Source organism: Serinus canaria, chromosome 1A, assembly GCF_022539315.1.
Source record: "Serinus canaria isolate serCan28SL12 chromosome 1A, serCan2020, whole genome shotgun sequence".
In the NCBI taxonomy this organism is placed as follows: Eukaryota; Metazoa; Chordata; class Aves; order Passeriformes; family Fringillidae; genus Serinus; species Serinus canaria.
The window spans coordinates 67742928-67761414 of record NC_066314.1 but is presented as its reverse complement, the minus strand read 5'-3'; the positions used below and the strand labels follow the sequence as shown (position 1 = coordinate 67761414).

Genomic DNA, 18487 nt, shown 5'->3' with positions numbered 1-18487 from the left:
AAATGTAACATTAAGGCAATTTGATATCCAAGTATTTGTGAAATAGGTGGTTTGTTTCCTGGTTCTGAGCAAAAGGACTGTTGACTAAAGAATCATACTGGTTGAAAATTACAAAAAATTTTGCTTTCTCAATGTAACAGTTAGTATTTATTAAATAGAAAATTTTAAAAGTATTTTTGTAAAACTTTCCAGTAATGCTATGACCAGAATTAGCATGCAACATGTTTTTGGTCACAGTAATTTACAATAGGCTGAAGAGACAAGATTGAATTAACTTAAAATATGAGGAGGAAATTATCAGTGCCTGACTTAAAGCAATATGCTCCTCTAAGGCTGGTTCTTCTAAGATAAATTGATTATAAATCACTTTAAATTCTGGACTTAAAAGCACGTACAGAAAGCTTCAACTCTGCAAGTGTTTTTGGGAATCTCTAATGTGATAAACAAAAGCCTTAAGGCATGTAGAAAAGCCAGAAGAGATGATGTTCTTTGCTTAGTCTGAGCTGTGACAGAAAACTGTTTGGGGCAATGTTGACTTGCTTGCAAATAACATTTTTTGTGACAAGTGTGTTCTGGCAAGAAGTTACATTGAGGGTCAGGGTTTCCAAAATAGTACATCAGGTTCTGTTAGCTTCCTCTGTTTTCATTTCACTGCAGCTTTCTGGAAGTTTGAAATGAAATTTTCCATTCTGGAAGTAGGAATTTTACTGGAGGCAGACTGCTGCACAGCAGAAGGGAGAGCACTGGGGTGGAGTGGCATTGTAACAGGCTCTCTCTGTATTTCACTGCATGACTTAGTGGGAAGGAATTTGGAAAGGGTCGTTCTGGGACACAGTGCAGCACTTAGCCAGCAGAGGGCTTGGATCTTGGAGTGTCAGAGTGGGAATAGAGGGAAAGCAGAGAAACACCTGAGTGTAGGGGTCATGATGCTCAAGCTTGAACAGAAAGCAGGCTGTTGTCAGCTTGGGAAGGGAGTGACTGGAAACCCTGTCACCCTTAATGGCTTTGGATTTGGATTAATGGTTTTGGATTGCTTCTCCAAGCATATAATTAAGGTGAGATGGAGGAAGAGGCAGTTTTCCTTTAGTCTAGTTGATCTAGGAATTGTTACAGTAAAATAGAGCCTGTTGTACCCCCATGCTTGTGCCATACTCTCTGCCTGCAAGGGCAGAGATTTCCTTTCATCTCCTAAAAGGTAAAGTGGAAAGATCAAAGAGTTCAATATCCGGAGCTCAGCATTGCTGCCAGCTGAGCTCTTCCTGCTGAAACTGTTCACAGCATTTGTTTTTGTATTGTGATTTGACAGATCTCTGGGTTTCTGATCAAAGACATTTTTAAGGACAAATAGAGTCTTGTAGCTCTTCCAATGAAAAGTTGGTTGTGTTTTGTTTTGTGTTCTTAATTTAAGAACTTGTAGTTCAGCTCCACCTTGTTGGCCTCTTCCTAGACATTCTGGGGACTCTGCTGCAGCAGCTGAGCTGGTGTGATACTGTAGCACACCCTGGGAAGAGGATTTCCAGCCTACAGGAAAGATTAACAGAAAAAACACATGTCCTTGGAACTGGTAAAAGCAGTACTTGCACAAAATCACTTCCAGCTGCACTCACTGCTCCAAATGATACCAGATTATCAGGCCTTTATTTCATGTTTAGGAGAAATTGGCTCTCACAGGACAAATCCATTTACTTAGTAGCAAGGAATGATGGTGAACTGATTTATCAGGGAAAACAGGTAGAGAAAATTAGCAATTATCTCATTAGAGAAATCAAGATACTATTTTCTGCAGATTTTTTTGTGTAATAGAGGAGAACATAAGAATTATTTGCAATTGGCATCTTGATGGTTGAAGGTAGGACAGCACAGATAGTCTGACAGGCACAGCATGTTTGTTTCAGATTGTAGTTGATGTCCCTTTGAGAGAAAATAGCTTTACTTCTGGTATGGAAACACAAATACACAGGCCTGCCTGGCTGGAATCACTTCTCATATGATGCTCTCTAACTTGGTGTTTGCTTCCCTCAGGGAAAAAGGAGACAGGACCTCTCCTCTTGCTCAGCTCACAAGACTTGCACAAATGGAATGCACTTGTTTCAGTTTTCATTTGTGAAAAGTGGGGCACAGGAGACTCCAGTATAAAATGGGAAGAGAAAATCCTGTCTTTGGATTTTTATGTGTATTCACTGTGCTGAAGATACAGCTAGAAATCTGGAGTCTTTTGCTTAACTGGGGCACAGAACAGTTACCTTGGGACAAATTATTTTCACTTCAGGCGCTTAATACTCCCCTAGTGTGTCACCTACAAACTGTCAGTAACTGTTTGTTTGTCATCCCTCCCTCTGCCTTGCCCTTGGTTTCTTTAAAAGTACAGAGCCCTGTCTTATTCTGGCAGGACCTTGTTTATTTTAGCTGTGAGGCAGCTCTTAAAACCCTTAAATAGGCCACATTGCTCTTGCATTTTAACTTGTTAAAGTGCATAATACAGAACCACTAGTGCAAACAGCTGCAAAACTCCATTTCCCCCCAAATTCTTAAGGGAAAAGAAAAGCTGATTGCAAAATCAAGCTTTTCTAAACTGAAACAAGCCTGATTGCAAGCCAGCTGGAAATTGCTCCTAAGAACAGCTGAACTGAATCAGACTAAGTATCCACATATTGCAGCACCTTGTGTCCAGCTGTGGTCAAAATAAGTTGGTGAAGATGAGTAAACTGAGCATTGCAGCAGAGTGTTATTTAAATATTCTGACAGCAGCTTGTTCTTTTGTGTTTAACAGCCATCAGTTAACTCTTTGTTGTTCAGTTACCTTCTGTTATGTTCCAAGGGAATGATGCTTCACACTCACAGTTTGAAGAATTGCCATCTCTTATTTGTTTTGGGCTGATTTGCTGATAGATTCATTTGATTCTGCTGGTGGAGGAAATAATAACTGGTATATTTCCAGTTACACTTTGCAGGTTTGATGAACATCTGACACAGCTCCTTGTACTGGTAACAGGTCAAGAAAAGCCTTAGTCTACTTAATTGCCATCTGTAGAAATTACTCCTAGGCCATTGATTATCCTAATCAGTCTTCTGTAAGTATTTTTTTTTTTTTTGATTCAGAGGAAGGCAAAGAGCAGTACTTCTTGTGTAGGACTGCATGCAAAAAGTTCATGAAGTAGGTTTGTATCTGACAGTCTTTAGGCTTCTCAATCAGTTTTCTTTTGAGCAATATGAGAGAGCTTGGAATTCCCATAGATGGAGAACTTGAGCAGTGATGATCAGCAAAGAGTTTTGGATTTCTACCTGTTGTTCATTACCTGTGTTGTCCAGTTTTCCCTCCAAAACATGGACATAACACTTTACTTTTTTTCACCCAGCCCATTTGGAACTTTTCATGAGGCTTGACTCTACCAGAATGGATGAACTCCACAATAAAAAGCTGAAGTCATGGGACAACATGTTGTGGTACAAAGACAAACTGCTAAGCTAAGGTGTTTTCATTTTACTGGGCTCAGATAATGTCACTGCTGACTAGGAATGATGTATGTGTGGCTTTGGTGCAAGAGCACTGCTGCACAGCTGATAGAAACTGAAAATTAACTTGGGATACTGTAAACCTTTCCGTGCAGCTCCTTCAGCAGGCTCAGGGCTGTGCTTGCTGTGAGGCAGCAACTCTCTTCAAGAAAGGCACATTTTAAATAGGGCTGTGGTTCTGCTGCAAAACAGGGGGGCTTTATTTCCCAGCAACTGACACCACCCAAATTCTTCTCCTTTTACCTTTACTAAAGTCTCTGCAGCTGAAAAAGATCTATTGTCTCTGAAACAAATGCACAATCTCTGGCTTCTAACTTGTTTTGAATTTTTTACTATTATATGGCTACTGTGATCATCTAGTTTGACTTCCTGCCTACCACAGTCTATAAACATCCTGTAAATAGCTTCAAGTCTGATAGCTGTGATTAAATTGGAATGTGGTTAGAAAATTCCTATGAAGTAGAGAATATTTCAAGACAGGCTGTGTGCTACAGCCTCAAGTAGGTATTTCTGCCACTCCTGGGGATTGACAAGTGACCACAGGCAGCAGAGCACCTTCCACAGAGTTCAGTTTCTAATTGCATCTAGGATGATATCCTGCAACTGGCCTTGTAAATGTAGCATGTGCAGGAGGAGAAAAAAAGAGAATGCCCATTACAGGCACCCTCCTGTCCATATCACTGCAGATAATTGTTCAGTGGTAATTCCTGGTAGATTTTTCAGATCTCTTTCTTTAGAAGAGTCCCTGTGAGAAATCCAGTTTGATGGGAGTTTGCCCTGTTGTTTCTAGAGTACCTGTTATTCCAACATCTTGGAAAAGCCTGAAGTAGCTCAAAGATAATGTCATAGTTTCCTTTATTAACTACAAAGAAAGTCAGTTGGAAAAGGATAGCCATAAAGTGTGTATCCTAGTCCTGAACCTTAATTCCACATTGTCCCTCTCTCTGCATGCAATGCAGAGCCACATTGCTCTTATCCTGATCTGCAGGAGCCTAAAGCAAGCACAAGAGTTTTGAGTCAATTGTTAAAGAGCAAGTCTTAATTAACAGACACCTCATTAAAACACCAGCATGGGCTGCAGCAGCACTGCCTTTTTTATTTTTTTAACCAGAGACAACAGCATCCAGAGACATCCTTTGAGTCAAAACACAAGCAAACAGTACCTAGGGAACAGTACAGGAGAGTGAAAATCTGCTGTTGGCTGCTGTGAAGCTGCCCAGCTTTTCTGCTTGCTAAATATGACAGTTGCCAAACAAAATAATTCCTGTGTGTCTCTTTTATCAGATTTTGGATTTTCTAGATTTTCAGTCTCAACTGCAGCCATTCTACTGATAAAGGCAGTTTTTATATACTCTTGCAGATACTATAAACCAAACATCCAAATCTCTTAGTAGTTTATTAGCTTTTAGCAGTTCATAAATAGGAAACATCATTAAGAAAAGAGCTCCTGACTCATAATTCAGCAGTGTCCTCTAAAGAGCTTTCAGTCTGTTACACTGAAATTACTGAATTTAGCATCTCAAGCAGCCTGTCATGTCATTGAGATCTTCTGATGTTAAATGGACTGTCTTGTACTGATAATTAAAACATAGTAAATGTATTGACCCTTTGTCCAAAAGTATAACTAATTAGAGAATTATAATTTTCTCTAAAATTAGTCAGGATTTATAATTATGAGAAAAAATGCTTTTCCCTAATACAAATCTATGGCTTTATTAAACTTCATTATCATTACTAAACTAAGAGAGAATATAGATTTTGCTGCAACTGAAAATTGTGTTACAAGAGCAGATAAAGGAGTGATGCAACTGGTTGATACTAAGGAAGCAAATGTTTCCATGTTCAAAGATGACTCTTGAGAATATCTGTGAGTTACCTTCTCCCATTTTTTAATACATATTCCCCTTTTATCTATTAATTAATACACAAAGTATTGCAAATTGCTTGGAATAACAATAAATGGTCTGGATCCCCCAGAGGCTCTGAAGCTGATGGCTATGTCAGTCTTCTAAAAAAGGATAGTCCTTGTGATTTTTGCATCTAGAAAAAGAGAGCATGATTAAAACATTTTAAGGATATAGCTTAGAGGAAAAGCTTTTTTTTTTTTTTTTTCCCTGGTAAAAGAACTGAAACTGAACAACATTAAAAGCACATATCTGCTTAGTGTATCCAGGGCAGGGAAAGTGAATTCTCTGTAACTTTCACATGTATCAGTGACCTCCTTCTCAAAGGACAATGTATCTTATGCTCAGATGAAATTGCCAAAGTTCCCTGAGATATTAAACCTCTCTCCTGGGAATTCCCAAGCCCCCAGAGTGCTGTTAGACAAGTGGGTAACCTGGGAAAAACAGAATAAAATGCAGATCTTGGTGAGTCTGTAACCATTCTGTTATCTAGATAACACTGGCAGGAGTACATAGGCACAGCTCTTACCTTCAAAAAAACCCTACAACTCTCATTCTTAAAATGGAGTTTATTTACTCTGAGTGTCCCTTATGTAAAGGAGCCAAAGAAAACGCTGGGGGGAAATGGCTGCTTATTTATTTTTGGAATTTCCAGCTGATTTTGATTTTCAGACAGCAGTTTGGTATGCATCCAGAACAGGACATCTTAGGAACCTTGTGCCTGCAGAAATCCCAGCGTTCCCAACCTGGACAGGATGGGCTCTGATAAACCCCAGGGTGAAATTCCAGCAGATGTGACCAGATGTTGGCTGAGGCTCCTTCTCTTTTTAAGGGGCTATTAAATAGTGCCTGTTAAGAGAATACCCAGTGGTAATCCAAGCTATCCAGTGGAAACCCAACCCTTCTGAAGCCTGCAGGAGGAGGAGGAGGAGGTACTCACTGGCTTAATGCACAGATGCGATAGCGCTTCTTGAAACCAAGGAGGGTCTCCATCTCCTCTCCAGTCAGCTCAAAGTCAAACACCTGCATGAAGGTCCCAGAGAGCTGGGTTAGTTCAGTTTGTAGTGAGACAAGGAAGTTTCTGTGCAGAAAGAAGAGCAGAAGCAGGCTGAAGCACTAGGAGGTGTGCAGGGAGAGCAGTGAGTAATAAATGTGTAAGGTTACAGTGCTGGTGGGCTCTGCCTGCAGCAAAATGGTACCACAAGGTGGAAGAGTTTGGCTCTTACCTGATGTGTTCTAATAAGGACATGGCTCTTTACTTTCCAAGTGAATTTTTGCATTCATAAAGAAGTAATAATCTGTGTGGTATCTGGCAAAGGTTTTGGCAGTTCTAAGTTTGAGGGGGATGGTTTGTACCATTGGCAGAGTGGGGTTTTTTCCTTTGTAGTTTAACTCCATTAATGACTCTGTAAAGTGCCCTCTTACCTTAAAATTTTCTTCAATACGCTGTGGAGTGACAGATTTGGGAATCACACTCACATTTCTTTGGATTTGGAGCCGGATCAGCACCTGCAGGAGCACACAGGGAATTTACAGATGAGAAGTGCTGCCTGTCTTCTGAAAGCTGAAAACCAAAGGTGTCTGCATGGTCACACAGAGCAGCTCTACTGGTAACCAGAGAGGGCTCACAGAGAAGCACTACCTAAACCCTTCCTAATTACTGCATGAACTCATTAAATCCTTATCCATCTCCGAAGCTGAGATGACAGCAAGGGAGTGCATTGAGCAAGAGTTCAGGATTGGTAGGATGCTGTGTGGAGAGGCAGCCAGTGTGCCAATTAAAGCCCAAAGCCACTGGTAATCTTCTGTCCATCACTAAAACTAAGGTAGAGAGACTATTTTTCTAAAGCATTAAACTGTGTACAAGACACAGCTGGAACTCCACATTATTATTCCATAATACCTCTGTAAGTAGTTGTCTTAGCACAAGTGAGGAGAATACATGTCAGCAGGGAAAACAACTCTGACCAGTACTAACCTGAGCTGGGGTTTTGTTGTGCTTGAGTGCAATTTCCTTAATTTGAGGATCATCAAGAAGGGAAATATGGTCAGGTTTGGACCTGTAAAAATAAAAAAACCCCAGGCTTCAGTAGTTGAAGAACCCACTGTCTTCTCCCTCAAGCCCTGTATTATAACATTGTTTAAATTATTAAAAAGCATAATCTTGTACACTTTAATTCAACATCTCATTACTTCAGTTGCTGCCTTCATTCTTTCCTTTTATAACAAGTGAGCACATGAGAAGAGGCTTGTGGTTTCTAGTAAAAACAGGTCACTGTCACACATTTATGTCCAGCCTGAGATCAGGCTGGGAATTTCTTTGATCCAGATCCCAAGAATTTCATCTTGTTCTTCACAAGCACAGCTGCTCTGGCAAAAGCCCTGTCCCAGGTCAGAGAAAGACATGGGGATGGGAGTAAAAGCAAAATTTCTGCAACTTCCCCATTTACAAACTTAATCCCTTTGTCTCAGCAGGACTGCAATGTTGCTATTTTCATAAGCATCTGCTTTGGTTTTTTGTTTGGTTTGTTGTGGGTAGAGTTTTTTTATTTCAGAAATTCTCCTACATGTTTAATAAACTCACCAAAGCTCAGTTAAGAATTCTTTTCTCTGCTTTCATCAACCAATTGATCATTTTTCTTCAAAATATTAAACTAGTGGACTGAATATCACAATAAGTGTGAGGTTCTGTGGATGTGATTTTTAATTAATTAGTGAGTCTTTTTCTAATTACAGCAGTTTTTCTCTGAGGTTTCATCCACCTCCTAAGACTGGTTTTCTGCATTGATTTCAAGCTACATCTAAGAAAGAAATCTCACAAAACATTCTTACCCTGGCCAGTTGGGTGCTCCAAGGGGACAATATGCAGTGACAGAGATCCCTTTGGATTGGCAAAATTTAATCAGCTCTTCCTGAGGAAGATAAGGGTGGCTCTCAATCTCAAATAAATAAAAAAAAAAAGGAAAAAAATTATCTTTCACCTCTCAAAAGCAGAAGGTACTTCAAGGTTTAGCATCACTGTGCCACATCAGCTTTGAAAAGGTGCTTCTTTTTGGAGGTGTGGGGTTTTTAAGGGACTTTTAAGAGATGTTCCATCCAGTGCAACACCCCAGACAGGTGTGATGTCAGTGCTGAGGAGCTGCAGGACAATTTACCTGATTGTTTGCAGGTTTGTGTCTTAAGCCTGGTTTGCCCAGGAGCTGATTGATCTGTTTGTGGTTGAAGTTGGAGACTCCAATAGCCTTCACCATTCCCACATCCACGAGCTCTTCCATAGCCTAGAAACACCACAGAGCCACACTTCCTATCAAGTTCTTCCATTTTTATATGGAAAAAATGTTCACACAACAACTTGAGTGGTAAAAACCTTCCTGGCTGGACTCCTCCTGTGCTGTGAGAACAGTACCTGATCTCTCATTGTGTGTCACCATACAGATAAATAACAGCAATATTCACACTACTCCTGAACTGTTATTATTTCAGTAAAATGTGACTTTTTTGAAATACTATCCCCAGGCAGACCTTCACACAGATGAAAGAGATTCTTTTAGAGTAATTCCTCAGCTAACCAAATAATCAGCCCATCATAAAAAGCACCTTCTTTGGGACAGAGCAGCTTAACAAGGAACTGTCAGAAGACATCTGGAACAGGATGGATACTGGTGATCAACACTGATTAATTTCCTAAGAGAGATGTACCATTTAGCAGTTGGATTATAGGATAGGCAGCACTGTGTTCCCCCTCCATAACCTATTTTCTTTCACACCAAGGAGCAATAAAACAGCCAGACAGCCCTAATTAGATTGTTACATCCAGCAGAAAAGAAATGGGAAAATAATCTGCTAGCAGCCTTTAGAACAGAAGATACCCTTGTGTTGTGATACCCTTGTTCCAAAGCAGAAATAATTTTAGTTTAAAGTTGCTGTCATAAGCAGCAGCCTGAAATTTCCACTTTTTTCCTTCAAATGAACAACAGAAATGTGCCTTATTCTTCATCTGACAGAAGGCAAAAAGCACCAGTGAATTCTTCTGACTCTGGTGAGTTTCTTACCTGCTTTTGGCCTGGCTGTGCTGAGCACATGGGAATGGAAAGGAATGGAAGCCCAAAGTCTCAGCCAAGCAGGAATTTGAACTCACCAAGCCTGGCCTCCCAGGCAGCCTGTGCTGCACACAGAGCTTAGCAAAGGACTTTGGCCAGTCCCACTACCTTCCAGAGACGGAAATTTGGGTGCTGTGGTACATTGGCACAGGTGTGTTGGCTTTGCTGGGGTCTGGACAGCTCAGGTACAACAAGAGGTAAGCATGGCTACAACTAAAGCCACAAAAAGTTGCCCAGAGTGGGGTAGGGATGGGAGAGACAGCATTTGTTAGCTCAAGGCACTGCAGGGTACACACAGTCAAAGATTTCCTCTTGTCATGCCAACCCAGCCAGTTCAGTAAGCAGCAGATATAAAAATACCTAAATTTTGGCACAGTGACACAAAAAGGAGCCCAAGGACGCAGAGAAATCAGCAATCTCAAATACTTTCTGTTAGAAACTCTCTCAGAACAATTCCCACAGTGGAAAGCTTAGAGTTTTCAGGCTGTTATTTCAAACTAGCAAGATATTTTTGGCCTGTAAATGAATGTACCTCCCACGTATCCAGAAAATCTGTGTCGCTGGGAATGATCATGCCGTTTGCATCTGCAGGAAATAGCTCCTCTCCTGCCTAGCAGCACAAAAGGAAAAGCAACCTGAAGGTCAGCTGAATTTTAAGAACTTCAAGAAATCATTCAGAAATTTGGGCAAGCAAGTGGAGCTGGAGACACTGAGCTGGATATTCTGAATTATGTTTGTGGTGGGGTGAGACATGGCTGAAACAGCTAGCCTGTATCAACAGAGAAATCTTCAAGAAACAGAAATTTTCTCAATCTGTCTCTTGAGACTCTGTCCTGCAGGCACTTCTGTGTGCCTCAGGCTGGGAGAAGGCCAGGGAGGTGACACAGTGAGGAAACCAGGATTTATATTACCTGGGGGTAGAGAGAGAAGAGAAAAATCTCTCTTGAACTAAGTAGTTTACACGTTTGGTTCTTGATAAGGAAATGGCAGCCAAAGCCCACACTGTAAGAGGAATGTGATCTGGATGGTAATTAGAGCCATGAGTTGAAAATGCTGTGCAGGGAAAAACAAGGTGGTTTTTGTACTACAAGACTGACTAGTTTGAGCAGCTCTCCTTTCCTCCTGGGCTCTCCCTGCAGAGGTTTATCATTATGTTCTAATGAAGTTTACCAACACTCCTCGTTGGAGAGGGTTAAAAAGGTGTCTGGTCCCAAAGGCAAAAGGGGCAGAGCCCTGACAGATGGATCCCAGGACTTAAAGTTGCAATACCTTGAATCCCATGGGGCAGTGCATCAGGTACAGATCCAAATAATCCAGCTGGAGGGCAGCAAGTGTTTTCTGGCACGCCTCCTTCACCAGGGATCTCTCGTGGAAGGTGGACCACAGCTGTGGGGAAACACAAAGCCTGGGAGCTGCTCTCCTGCCCTCACAATGGCAGAGCATCCCTGGCAGGGAAACACAGAGCACAGAGGCAGCTCAGGGTGTGGCACATCTTCTCACCTTGAGGAAGTGCCACTTAAGGCACCTCAATTTATTTGTGGTACTGGTAACTAAAATGAGAATGGGATACTCTGAAATTCCATCAATTATTGCAACAATTAAAACAAAGAAAATAAGTGAACCTGGTGAAAATCGACCCACCAGCTTCCAGCAGATAGAAGTTACTTTATTTTTCCTACCATTGTTGTTGGGGGAAAAAACAAAACAAAGCATAACATACAGGAGTTGACAGGCTGAGGCCGGCAGCACAGCAGGAGTGACCACAAAAACAATAGCCCTGCTTCCTCTCCCAGAGGCCACTGAGAGCACAGCCTCAGTTCCTGTCTCCATGGCTGACAATGGACATGGACTACAAAAAAACCCCTCTCAAACCCAGCCTTTTGTTTCTCAGGGGGTGAACTATTCCTTCCCCTCACCATCCCCTGATTGCTCTGCCCTGACAGAGAGGAGGTAATTCCCAGCTTCATCCCTGACGAGGTCTCTGGTGTCAAGATGACCCCAAGGTGTTAGAAAGTCTCTTTTTTTTCCAAGCCCTGAGATCGAAGAAGAAGTCAGGATTCCTTGGCTCTGGTTCTCAAGGTTGTTTATTTTCTCTGATCTATCACATTCTTTCTCTGACCTGCTGAGATCTGTCCAGCAGGTCAGGTTGTGGCACACTGACTGCCTTGGAGTGGTGTTGGCTTTTTATACTAAGAACTACGTGTACTTTATTTACAATAATTTTCCACTACCTATCACCTATGTTAGACAGTTTGTCTCTAAACCAATCCAGAAGTGCCACCAACACAGCAGAAGATGGAGGACAAGAAGAAGAAGGAGAAAGATTGGATGTGCCCAGATTCCTCCATCTTCCCTCCTGAACCCACATTCTAAAAAACCCCAAAATTCTACTTTTTCACTCTGTGACAAATTCACTGTCATTCTACTCAAACCCTTGTGGCTTGTAACTCCTGGCACAAAGTTGGGAATTGTTTCCATGGGCTAAAATGAAGGCACAGGTGTCTTTGACTCTGTGCCAAGGTCTCTAACCCCCCTGCCAGGGTCTCGAATCACCTAGGGCAGCCAGAGGAATTTCCTGGGTTCCAACACATCCCATGGCACTTCCCATGCTGGGACTTTGAGCTTGGCCCCATGTGAGAGCCATTCCCAAGGACACACCTTGCTGACCACAAAGAGCTCTTCTCTCCTCACCACGCCCTGCTCCATTTTCTGCCGCAGCGCGGCCCCGACCTCGCTCTCGTTCTGGTACAGGTGGGCACAGTCCAGGTGTCGGTACCCAACGTCGATGGCAAACTTCACTGCCTCCCTGGCTGCCCCCTGCAGAGACTGAAACCACAAGAGAAGCCAGTGATTTGCTAAATAACAATTAAGAGTTTTGCTGTTCTGAAAATCTGGCAATTTTAAGCCCCCGGAATAACAAGATATAAACCAGCTGTAGGTTTTTTGTTTGTTTGTTTGTTGGTTTTTTGGGGTTTTTTTTGTTGGGGTTAGGATTGAAGGTATTTGAGCATATAGTTTCTGTTTAGATATAGGTGTTTATTATTATTATCTGTTTAGATTTAGGTGTTTATTATTTTTATTTATGTTATAGTCTCACTGTAGTGAGTTCTGTAGTCTCTCCTAAGCAAGGCACAAAATGGCTTGCTAATGGCTTGCTATCTCTTGTTACAAGGTCTTTTAAGACTAAACTATCTAAATAAAGAAATTATACCTAAATTATTTTCATTTTTAACCTAATAACTGATTCCTTGAAGTCCTCACTGCGGACTTTTCTGTTCAATTACAAAATATCACCCAAACTTACGAAGAAGAAGGTAAAGAAGAACAACCTGCTCCTGCCCTAAAACTTCCATCCTGCTTTATATTTATTACTATATTCTAAAACTGCAGACTCTAAATCTCCACCCTGTGACATTACACACTTCTAACCAGCTACACACCCATAATCCCAATGCTATTAATCAATTTTGGAAGCCTTCTTCACAGCCTCAGGTCAAATGTAGCATTCTCTTGCAAGTCTGTGCCTTTCAGCACAGAAAGTTTAAAATTCTCAGCATTTAGGGTTCCAACACCAGCCTAGATCTGGCTTTTATTAGTTTTGTGAGATAAATGGCAAAGGGAGTTACTGGTGAGGTGCCTGAGCTCATCCACCCTTTTCTAAGTATTGGAAGTTCACCCTGGGACACGAGGCTATCTTGAAATAAGTTCTAATTTCCCAAGAAATTAAAAGCAACTTCGGTGTGACAGACTGGTGCCACGAGGAAACCAATCACCTCTGGAATGGTGGCCCTGCACAAAAACACCCCAGCTCTTGTTGACACAGGACAGGGAGGTGAGGGGACTCAAAGCACTACAGACAGTGCCACCTCCTGGGAAAAACACACACTCGGTGCTTGACAGCAAAATAAAACACTTGAGATTCTTGGCTTGGAGGCACCAAAGAGCTGTTTGATAACTGAATCCAGAAAATGGCACTCCCAACAGAAACGTGATTCAAAACCAGGACCCCCTCCTGTGGTTATTAATTTTATTAATTGCTGTGGTGTTGTGGGTGTCTCTAGGACGAGGTGAGAGATGAATCTGACTTCATATTTTTTAAAAGGCTGATTTATTATATTATATTATATTAAAGAAAATTATATACTAAAACTGCACTAAAGAAAGAGAAAGGAGGCATTAGAAGGTTAGACAAGAATGATAATAAAAACTCATGACAGACTCAGAGTGACACAGCTGGCTGTGATTGGCCATTAATTAAAAACAATTCACCTGCTGGGTAAACAGTTTTTCAAATTACATTTTAGAGGAGTAAAACTTGGAGAAGCTGAAGCTTCTCAACTTCCCACAAGGAGAAATCTTAGTGAAGGGATTTTTCAAAAAACATGACAGCAACAACCTCCTACTTTTTTCCTTTGTTTTTTTTTTTTTTTAATTACATCACTACTCCAAGTTTTTCCAGTCGAAGGGTGTTTAGTTGGTTCACCTAAATTAACAACAAAAACACAGAAAATGCAGCAATTTTTTTCTGCACACAACTAAAGACCCACCTGAAAGTTTTACAGGATTTCTTTTTGTGCAGTCCCTTTCCCCACCCATCCCTCCCTGGATGTGCAGCAGGAGGAATCAGGCACAGGCAATGGGGCCAAGTTGAGGCATTTTGGCCCCCCACATTTCTGGGTGCTGCTGCAGCTTGGGAAAGCTGCTGAGGGCTGGAGAGCAAAGGCAACAACCTGCCCTTGAGATTACATAAAACTCTGTCATGTGAGATGTTTTCCAGAGAAAATAATCCTTTGTTTCATTCCCCAGGTGCTCACTGAGCTCAGCTTCGAGTCAGAGCTGTGAGAACCTTGAAATCAAAGAGCTTTAATGAAATTATCACCATGGGCTTGGGCCTTGTTTCCATTGCATAACAGAAGACATTGTTTTGTGGTGGCAGGGATTTTGTGCCCAAAATTTTCCTAACCAGTTTCTACTAGCAACTTAACAGTTTCCTTCAGAGAGCTGCCCCATCACAGCATTGAGAGCCCCCCAAGGCACACTTTGGTTTTTAAAACCTACTTTAATTACTTTAGGCTTCTTAGTGTCCTTTGTCATTAGAAAAATAAAGACTGAAAGGGTTAAACAAACTCACCCCCATTTATGCACACAAAGTTAAATGCTGGTTAGATCAACTGGCCCAAAAATATGGCAAGAATTAAAGATATTTTTATGGTGACTGGAAAAGTGTTTCATGGAGCTGGGAAGTTGTGATTTGAATATTTTGTTTCCAGTCTCACATCCAGGGGAAAGTTCACTTTTTAAAATCCTTTTATCTTTCTTAATATCAGTTTCTTCAAATTTTCAGCTCATTTCCAGACTCTTTTTACATTTATAATTCAGTATATTCTTTAACCTACTCTCTCTTACCAAAAGTCCATTAGGTAACATTTGCAGGTAAAGAACCACCCAAACTATATTCCTGCAAAGTTCTGCACACTCATCTGCTGCCAATAAAAACAAGTTATCCTCAGGTCTCTAAGGGATTATTGTGAGTTCCCATTTCCAAATTTACTTATTGCCCCTTAATTCCCATATCTACACACACTCATCAAGATGACACCTACGTGTCATGCTGAGATATTAATACCCAGTGCCAAAAGAAAAAAAAAATTAAAAAAACCAAAGGAAAACAAAACAAAAAATACAAAGAAAAATTAGCTGGGCAGAAATTTTTACTTTTGTAGCATGCAATTTTTTTTCCATAGCTAAAATATCTTGTACCTACTTGACTACCTCCACTCACTCCTGAGATTTCCTGAAGGCTGGGAATAAATACCTGCATTACCTGAGACATTTCAAAAGGAAATATTGCACAGAGGATTTGCTGCATTCTCCTGACCCAAAGAGGAGATGGCTGATAAAATCTACTGTGATTCCCAGCAATCAGAGGTCCCCAGGTACCTGCCAGGTGCCCAGTCCCAGGATGGGCATCCTCCCACCAGCGGGCAGCTCCAGGTGAGTGGCCATGTGCAGTCAGGCAAGGAGAGGCTGTGGGATCTTGCAAAACCTTTTAAATCAGCTTTGCCCCTCCCTCCTGCCTGTGACTGGCTGCAGACAAGGAAAATATGGGCTATCATAAGAGGAGGCAGGGATTTTGGTTTAGCTCACCCTTTGAAGAACATAAAAACTGATTGCAGACTCCTCAAGAATGCACTGAGTGAGATCATCATGGCAATTTTGGCAATTTTACATTGGTGGAGGTTGCAGGTTTTTGTAAACCTCACAGTCTCTGCTTTCCTGCAAGAAAAGTGGTGTTTGGGGAGTTGGCACATGCCCCAAAAGCATTTCTCATCTCACCTGTCCTGAACACATCACCAGAAGGTGCCAGGTAGCTGCTTGTCTCAGGAGGAAGCATTAACCTTTCCACAGGAGGAACCATTTTTTTAAATCCCTAATGTGCCTTCATCCCCACAGCATCAGGCACCTATGTTTTTGTACTTATTAATATTTATTTATATATATATATATATTTGATCTCAAGACTCCCCATAGCTTTTGCTCTCAGCCACTTTGTGGTGAGTGGTCACTCCATTCAGAACCCTTTTAATTTTATTTCTGAAAGATCAGGTTTATTTCAAAAAGCTCAGGTCTGATGACCTGAATTCTGCAATGAGAGCAGGGTTTAACCAGCAGTTGTAGTGCCCAGAGCTGCTAGGTAGAGATTTCTTTCCCCTACATGGATTTTCTCCTTCTTTGTGAGAAAAGGGGATTATGTAGAGGAGAGATCTGTGATGACCATGACTGAATCATTGTTTCCCCGTCCTTCAGTGATTTTGTAAATTACATATTGACATTTTAGAAATTATACCTTTGTGAGACATTTATTACATGTATTTACTTTTTGTCCCCCTGCTTTTCTGTGCATTTCTTGAAGGTGAGGAATACCTGAACCTGAGGAAGAGCCAGTCAGGGATGGAGCAGAGGATGTGTAATTTGCTACTTCATGGTAATCCCAAACCAAACAAAAAACAGAAATGAAGAATTACCAGGACCTGCAGTAATCTCTCCAAACACATCCTCTTGGCTTTATCTGGCTTTTCAAATCCCTTGCCATTGGTGCTGGGCTTCATTTGCACAGTGACTCAAACACAGGACAAATAATCCCAGCTCCTTTGCAGCACTTTTTTGGTAGAAAAGTGTTTCTGGCAGAAATGAAAATAACTCCTTGGGCAGTTCATCCAGCACAAGGCTGAGCTTTGCTGTGCACACAGGGGCAGCCAGGGTGGCTTTTTGCAGAAGCAGCTCAGCTTGGGAGTTTTTAAACTGGAGTTTTTGCCCTGCAGTTCACTCACCCCCTGCTTCTCCCGTGGCCCAGCTCTGTGTGGAAGCAATTGAAGCTTTCAAGTGACAGCAAACCTGAAAACAAACTCACAGTGCCTCCAGCTCAAGGGTGAAGTCTCCAGGTTTAGCTGGTTTTCCCTGTGTCCTGAGGTGTAAGATGTGGTTTGGGGGTATTCTGTTGTTTTGTTTCTTGGGGTTTTTTGGGTTTTGGTTTGATTTTTGCATGTTTATTTTGTTTTCTTTGGTTTTTTCAAGGTAAAAAAGAAGGTATTTAATTTTTAACCTAAACATTTATAGATTTCCAAAAGTGACAGTGGATTGGGGAGGATGACAGTGCCACCTCTCCAGTGCAACTGGACAAACCAACAGTCTATCAAATTTCTCTTCCTCTACAAAAGAATGCAAATCAATAACTTATTTACATAAAGAATGTAAACATCACAGGGCTTAGAAAAACTTGAAAAAACAGGTGACAGTATTCTATTTGCCATCTGTCAGAGCTGGGCAGTTATCTTCTGTTAATTGGGCAGTTTTCTTTATCTCCCCCACAGCCCATCCTCCCTCCAGGAGATCTCTGCTGTCCATGGCCACTGAGTGTCCCTGCAGGGCTGATCAAATCCCACCATCCCATGGGGAGATGCTCTGCCCAGGGGAGGAGCCAAACATTCCTCCCTGGATCCAATCTGCCCTGGGAACAGCCCAGCAGCCTTTGCCCCCTGCATTCCCAGAGGAGCAGCTTTCTGCTGCCCTGCATTCCCAGAGGGAGAGCAGGCCCATCTCCAGCAGCCCTGGAGCTGCAGAGGAAAACTCCCCCCTTGTGCAGGATCCCTGCTCCAGCAGAGCCACAGCTGGCACTGCAGGAGGGCTGAGCCCCCTGGGATGGGACTGTGCCACCACCCTGAGCCCCCCTGGGATGGGACTGTGCCACCAACCTGAGCCCCCCTGGGATGGGACTGTGCCACCACCCTGAGCCCCCCTGGGATGGGACTGTGCCACCACCCTGGGGTGGGACTGTGCCACCACCCTGAGCCCCCTGGGATGGAACTGTGCCACCACCCTGAGCCCCCATGGGAAGGGACTGTGCCACCACCCTGAGCCCCCCTGGGATGGGACTGTGCCACCACCCTGAGCCCCCTGGGGTGGGACTGTGCCACCACCCTGAGCCCTCCTGGGATGGGACTGTGCCACCACCCTGAGCCCCCCTGGGATGGGACTGTGCCACCACCCTGACACACAGGGGGCAGCTCCTCTTCTCACTCTGGCAGTGGTTTTTTGTTGGTTTGTTTTTTGGGTTTTTTTTTGTTTTGGTTTGGGGTTTTTTTTGTTGTTGTTGTTGTTTTTTGTTTTGTTTTGGTTTTTGGTTGTTTTTTTTAACTATTACATTTGTATTTTCAATTTTCCTGCTAAAGAACTGTCATTCCTATTCCCATTTCTTTGCCTGAGAGCCTCTTAGTTTCAAAAAATACAATAATTCAGAGGGAGGGGGTTTACATTTTCCATTTCCATTACACTTTGCCTCTGAACAAAGACCTGTCTTTTCAAACCAAGACACCAGGGCTCTTGGAGATAAACATTAGCAGCAGCTCCACCCTGAATACTCCACCTGCATTCAGTGTTTAGGAAGAACAGATCAAGAATAAACCACAAGAC

The 18487-nt window shown here is 42.2% G+C and overlaps 1 protein-coding gene across 1 annotated transcript; it reads right to left on the bottom strand.

The window, feature by feature from the left end:
- Nucleotides 1-4095: 4095 nt before the first annotated feature.
- Nucleotides 4096-15523, bottom strand: LOC103820473 (aldo-keto reductase family 1 member B1-like). Its single transcript, XM_050970074.1, has 9 exons — nucleotides 15458-15523; nucleotides 12176-12343; nucleotides 10787-10903; nucleotides 10050-10127; nucleotides 8573-8695; nucleotides 8250-8356; nucleotides 7396-7477; nucleotides 6843-6926; nucleotides 4096-6440 (listed from the first exon to the last, which is right to left on the bottom strand). Exons 1-9 carry the CDS (start codon nucleotides 15521-15523, stop codon nucleotides 6354-6356), a joined length of 912 nt encoding a protein of 303 aa, XP_050826031.1. The 3' UTR covers nucleotides 4096-6353.
- Between the last annotated feature and the right edge of the window lie 2964 nt (nucleotides 15524-18487).